Source organism: Chanos chanos, chromosome 8 (genome assembly GCF_902362185.1).
Source record: "Chanos chanos chromosome 8, fChaCha1.1, whole genome shotgun sequence".
Taxonomy (NCBI): Eukaryota; Metazoa; Chordata; class Actinopteri; order Gonorynchiformes; family Chanidae; genus Chanos; species Chanos chanos.
The window spans coordinates 9,842,135-9,848,578 of NC_044502.1; the positions used below are offsets into that span (position 1 = coordinate 9,842,135).

The 6,444-nt window shown below is 48.4% G+C and overlaps 1 protein-coding gene across 1 annotated transcript; it reads left to right on the top strand.

The window, feature by feature from the left end:
• On the top strand, window positions 1–2,838 carry nacc1b (nucleus accumbens associated 1, BEN and BTB (POZ) domain containing b). The gene is made up of 4 exons (XM_030782046.1): window positions 1–1,045; window positions 1,467–1,749; window positions 1,994–2,091; window positions 2,525–2,838. The coding sequence occupies exons 1-4, from the start codon at window positions 16–18 to the stop codon at window positions 2,827–2,829; spliced, it is 1,716 nt and encodes a 571-aa protein (XP_030637906.1). The 5' UTR covers window positions 1–15; the 3' UTR covers window positions 2,830–2,838.
• Window positions 2,839–6,444: the final 3,606 nt, after the last annotated feature.

A 6,444-nucleotide genomic window follows, 5' to 3' on the forward strand; every position in this document is an offset into this window, starting at 1 on the left:
GCTGGGCGTAGCACTATGGCTCAGACGCTACAGATGGCGATTCCCAATTTCGGCAACAACGTCCTGGAGTGTCTGAACGAGCAGCGTTTGCAGGGGCTGTACTGTGACGTGTCCGTCGTGGTGAAGGGTCATGCCTTCAAAGCCCACCGTGCCGTGTTGGCGGCCAGCAGTTCATACTTCCGGGACCTGTTCAACAGCGGCGGGAAGAGTTCGGTGGTTGAGCTCCCGCCGGCCGTGCAGCCGCAGAGCTTCCAGCAGATCCTGTCTTTCTGTTACACGGGTCGTCTGAGCATGAACGTCGGTGACCAGTTCCTCCTCATGTACACGGCGGGATTCCTGCAGATCCAACAGATTATGGAAAAGGGAACTGAGTTCTTCCTGAAGGTCAGTTCGCCCAGTTGCGATTCGCAAGGCCTCCATGCCGAGGAGACTCCGCCCTCTGAGCCTCAGAGCCCAGTAACACAGACCGGGGGCGGGTCCACAGGCGGAGGAGTCGTCGCCACAGCAGTAGGCCGTCCTGCCTCCTGCCTCACTCCCCTACCTCTGGTGTCACGGGTGAAGACAGAACAACAACAACCGCAGCAGCATCAACAACAACAACAACAGCAGCCTCCCCAGCAGCAGCAGCAGCCCCCTCAGCAAGAGGCCTCCTCATATTCTGTTGTCTGCACACCGGTTGCAAAGAGGCTTTGGGAAGGGAGCAACCGTGACGGGGGCGGTGGATCAGGTGGAGGAGGCGGGGGCGGGTTGAGAAAGGCCGCCCGGTTCTCGCAGGAGGCAGGACGGGGACCAAGTGGCGCACAGATCCAAGGTGGAACAGGATTGGGTGGAAACTCCACCACTAACAGTAACAACAACAATAATAACAGCAGCACACCAGAAGGCACCAGCCCGGGCACCCTCAGTATGTACACCAGCGACTCCCCCATCTCTTACCACGACGATGAGGAAGAGGAGGAGATTACAGACGACAGCACGGAAGAGCAGTACCGACAAATCTGCAACATGTATACTATATACAGCATGCTCAATGCCGGAGCTACAGGTGAGGCAACTGAGCAATAGCGGGAGGATTGGAGCATTGTGGGAATATTTGAGTTCTTCGAGTAATTGGGCGATATTTCAGCAGAGCTAAAAGGTTCTCAATGAGTTGTAAACGCTTTGGTTATGAATAGTTATGTCACTAAAAGCACTCAAAGCAAGTCAAAATTGCCTGGGTGAAGATTAATCTTGTGTAGTACTTTTAACATTGTTGGTAATGGTTTGAATTTGTTCAACTCTGAAGGGAAGATTTATGCCAGTAAACAATTAGTAGGGGTTTGTTAATCACAACAATAGTTATCCAAGTATTGAACCTTGAGGAACCCCCAGAGAATTGCATTGTGTACCAAAGCCCACAAACCCTTTTAGTGATGCTCTCAGTTGGACATCCTTTGACTAACTGTGTGTGTGTGTGTGTGTATCAGCTGGGGAGAGAGTGGACGCTCTACCAGAACACCTCACAGCAGACACCAGGGGAAGAGTGCGTGGGCGTCAGGATCTGGCCTCCTTACCAGCTGAGCTCATCGCGCAGATAGGGAACCGCTGTCACCCGAAACTCTACGAGGAAGGAGATCCTGCTGAAAAGCTGGAGCTTGTCACCGGCACCAGCGTCTTCATATCCCGGGCGCAGCTGATGAACTGCCATGTCAGTGCGGGCACCCGCCACAAAGTGCTGCTCAGGAGGCTATTAGCTTCCTTCTTCGACCGGTGAGTGTTAGCATAGACTTGCCATTATTAATCTGAAATAACCTTGTTTGTTTGTTCTCGAAATGACGCGTTAATCTATAATGTGAAATAAAGCTAATATGTCTGCTTATGCATGAGTTCGGAGATGTATTTGATGAATATTGCTGACAGTAACAAGTAGTCTTCCCATCATAATAAACATCATGCTGTATTATTAGTGGTGTGGTTGTATGACTCCGTCCGTTTGACTCTGTCCTCCTTTCAGGAGCACCCTGGCAAACAGCTGTGGCACAGGCATACGCTCCTCGACCAACGATCCCAGCCGCAAGCCGCTGGACAGCAGAGTGCTACACGCTGTCAAGTGTAAGTCTTCTGACCTTGACATCGTCCTCTCCTTCCGCTATACGTTTCACCATGCTAAGTCTTGCTACAGCACATGCGGTGTTGCAACAGTTTCTTTATTTCACGTACTCAAGCATATTCATAAGTGCTACCGCTGTCAGAGTTTTCATTATATTTTAACGTAAGCTAGGTGTTTGAGGTTTATAAAACTCGTGAAATAGTGTTTTTGACTCGTGTTACGTGTGCGCTAACAGTGCTAACAAGCTAATAGCGTTTGCAGTCGATCACACTAATGGTATTCGTTACACGCTCCATGCCGCAGTTAGAGCACACGTACATTTATATTCCAAAGGGTGAAGAGTGAAAAATTATGTTATTCACGGTGAAGCTAAGATTATGTAATTTGCTCAGATGCAGCTCTGTGAGTAAAAATGAACTTTGTTTCCATCTCCAGTTTACTGCCAGAACTTTGCGCCGAATTTCAAGGAGAGCGAGATGAACGCCATTGCGGCGGACATGTGCACAAACGCTCGCAGAGTGGTCCGCAAGAGCTGGATCCCCAAGCTGAAGCTGCTGATGGCCGAGAGTGACGCCTATGCCAGTTTCCTGCCCGACGCAGTCAAGCTGGAGGCTGATGGCCTGGGGTCAGAGCACGCTTTCGACACGGGTGGACTGGACGGCGGAGCGACCTCTGACCCCGGCCCTTCTTCGGCAGACGCCCTGCAGGGGGTGGGCGGGGACGGCAGCACTTTGTTTTAGTGAGTGAAAAACGACCGTGGTGACTCTCAACACTTCTCTCTCTCTTTCTCTTTCTTTCTCTCTCCCTCTCTCCTTAGCCTACTGTCCCCTTCCATCTCCATATTCTCTCCTGAGTCACCATGGATACAGCTGTCCTTGCCCTGAGGGAGGGAGGGAAAGAGGGGAGGGAGGGAAAGAGAGAGAGAGAGAAAAAGAGAGAGAGAGAGAGAGAGAGAGAGAGAGTGAAATAGAGGACAGAGGGAACAAGGGATGGTGTGTTTTGAAGAGGACAATACATGAACTACATTCTCTGTGCAGGTAGTCTCCCTTCTACATGGCCTGTTACAGATTCTTTTATCCTTGGTGAACATTGGACACAGGGTGTGTTCACCCCGAGCCCTCCCTCTCCATATCGCCCCAAAACACATTCCCAATGAGGGGGGGCTCGACAGGGGAGTGGGGATAGGGCGTAGGAGAAAGAGGGGCCAGAAGCACTTTGCCAGTCTAAAAACACTGTCCCGATTTTGAATGTATCCATGAGGAGTGTGTGGGTTGGTCAGGTCTATGGCCCTTGAGTTGAGTGGTATTCAGCAATTTATGTAAATTAATCATAGAGAAAGTTGGCCTGGGTCGAAAGATAGGAAAAAGTTAATTATTCTTGTAAATTGAATATTTTGGACCCCCCCATTCACCTACTCTCTTGATCCCACTCCCTGCAAATTGTCTTTTTATTACCCTACTATTGAACATGTGTCTTTTTTTCATTGTTTTTTTTTTTTTTTTTTTTTTTTAGTATTTGTTTCTAAAATATATATTTTATTTTTTTGTAATTGTATTTTCTCAAAATGTGGTTTGCCAAGAAACCCGAGACAGAGGTTGTTATTACAAGAAGACTGTTTTGAATTAGCCAATGCCAAGGAATGTTTTGGTATATTTGATCTGGTATGGATTCTATCCAGTGTTAAGGGTTCAGAGGGGTAAAAAAGAGAGAGAGATTTGTTTTCGAATCTCACTTTATGACTGAATCGTTGTGAACTATCGTCCACTTGAAAAATTTGAAGGAAACATCAAATTTAACTCCTTTTTGCAATAGCAAAAAAAAAAAAAATCCTTTCCCAAATCTAAAATGTGGAACAGGAACCTGGGGGCAGGGGAGGGGGGCGGGGGGGTTTGAGGAAAGAGTAAATGGGATGTGTGCTCAATGTTGTGCAAATTCCAGTGGGTGCGATGTTGTATCTGTAAAAGTTTTCAAGGAGTGTTTTTTTTTTGTCTTGGTGGGATGTTGTCCGACTCTGCTGTACTTGATCAAACCTTAAAGGCTTGCCTGAGATGAGGGGTTTGACCGCTGTTTGAGACTTCCAGCTGTGCTAAAAACCGAGAATCTGGGGCCTGTGGCTGAGTCTGCGTAAGCAGCAGACGCATAGCAACACACAACCGCGCGTGTTTGCGCGTGTGAAGCTACGTCACAGAGCGTTCGCGTGTTAGCGTCTGTTGCATTGCGTTATCAGGAGCTAGCCCGAGCGCGTATGCGTCTCTGCAGCAGAGCAGAGAGCAGACTGCAGTTTTATCATGTGCTTCCACACGCCTGACTGCCTCACCCATCCATCATAAAGACGTGGCGGATGCTAACGCTCAGCGCGCGGTTGACTAGCCACCTCTCAGAACACAGACAGTGATGTACGCGCTGATTATGTGGAGCTGAGTGAACAGCATCCTCCATACGTGGGGGCCGAATGAAATGGGGAAGGGGGGGGGGGGGGGGGGAGACAAAAACATGATTGAAAGGCGTGAGGGACGACCGTGATCTTACTGGCTTTCTGTCATCACAGCAGGGGGCAGTTAAGGCCATGCTGCGACACGCTGCTGTGTTTTAATAGGCCAGACAGTGTGGTGTAACGTTAAGGAGTATAATCAAGTCTGGGCTGTCCAGAACAAATCTCCATGGTACTGTTCACTTTACTTTACGGGCTACACTTGACTCCTTTTATTTCTAGAAGCTGGAAAGGCGTCTCTCAAGATTGCTCCTCTTTGCCTTTACTGACCTGAACACACACATGCTCAGAGGTTACCAGCGGCGCCGGAGCGTGACGAGCAGAGAGTCTGTCGTCACGCTAAGAGACGTGAAGAAAGTGTTAAGATGCCCCATTATCTAGTTTAAATAGCAATCTCCAATCTAAATCTGAAAAACTTCCAATGTTGGAGTGCTGACCCTTGCGGTCCTGGCTTTTCAAAAATGTTTACGCTTTTTTTTTTGTTGTTGTTGTTGTTTGATGTATCTTTTTGTTTTTATACGAAATTTCTAGTGGTTTTATTTCTCTCTCTCTCTTTTTTTTTTTTTTTTTCGAAATAAGGCTTATCTGTCAAAGAATTCTTTGCCCAGGAAGCTCCTGGAAAAGACCCTGTGGAAGCACCCCACAAGGTAGAGAGGAGAGGAGAGGAGAGGAGAGAATGGTTCTGTAGTGTTAATCATCCTACAGGCGTATGGTACGATCCTAAGAGACTGCAGCAACTTGTAATCGCAGAGAGAGAGAGAGAGAGAGAAAGAGAGGGAAGGAGAAATTTGCACATTTGTTTCAAACTGCGTTTGTTGTGAACGCTGCCTTAAAGGAAAAGAAGTTTGTGCCTGGGAGTCAAAGACAAAGCCAGTCTCCTGGAGGGGAGTGGGCAGAGGGCCGGGATGGAGGGTAGGGTAGGGTGGGGTGGGGTGGGGGGGTGGGGGTGTTTTCGGGGTGGGGGAGGGGACAGAACGCTTGGATGAGTCGGTGTGAATGCATGCGTGCTGGTGTGCTCGACTGCCTTTTTTCCTGTGTGTAGCTTTCTTTTTTTTTTTTTCTTCTTTTTTTTTTTAGTTGCCATTTATGGAGACATGCGTGGTAATGGCTGTGTGTTCATGCAAAGAGACTTGACAGGAAAGAGCGAGAGAGTGTGTGTGCTTAAGGCAGACTTTGTGTATTTGTGTGTGTGCGTGCGTATGCTTGTGTGCGCGGGCACAGTCAATCTGAATGCACATGCCAGTAGGAGAGAGTGTTTGTGTCTGGTTCTATAAGCTGAATACGTGCATGTGTGAGTGTGTCTGGCTTTTGTGGGCCAAATGCGCATGCTTGGCTGAGTGTGTGGGTGGAATGGGTGTGCGGCTGTGCGATGCATGGTGTGTGTGTGTGTGTGCGCGGTGTGTGTGTGTGTGTGTTGTGTGGGTGGGTGGTATGTGTGTGTATAGAAGGAAGAGAGAGCTCTGTTTGTTTTTGTCTGAGTCAGAGAGACATACAGTGCAGACGCAAGCAGAGGAGGGTGGGGAGTTAGTGAGGAGATGAAGCCCTAAACACACACACACACACATTTTCACTCACACTCAGTCACAATCACATGCACACAGCTGGTGCAGAGAGACATTGCCCAGACGGAGGCATCAAACAGTAACGCCTTCACTAAACAAACCATCAAATCTCATTGAAGTCCTAATCTGATTTCAGCTGCCTCGTTTTGCTTTCCATTCAGTTTTCACTTTATGACCTAAATTTGGAGTGCTTAGGAACCTGAACGTGAGAGTACCTTTCAAACATTACTGTATATTAGTGTGTGCGCACACACACCCCAGTCTGTGTCACTGTTCCCTCATCTACACAACAGATGGGACCG

Coding starts and splice junctions, on each gene's coding strand:
- nacc1b (XM_030782046.1), top strand. CDS start 16: ATGGCTCAGACGCTACAGATGGCGATTCCCAATTTCGGCAACAACGTC. Junction 1,046..1,466: donor GCTCAATGCCGGAGCTACAG/GTGAGGCAACTG, acceptor TGTGTGTATCAG/CTGGGGAGAGAGTGGACGCT. Junction 2,092..2,524: donor AGTGCTACACGCTGTCAAGT/GTAAGTCTTCTG, acceptor TTCCATCTCCAG/TTTACTGCCAGAACTTTGCG.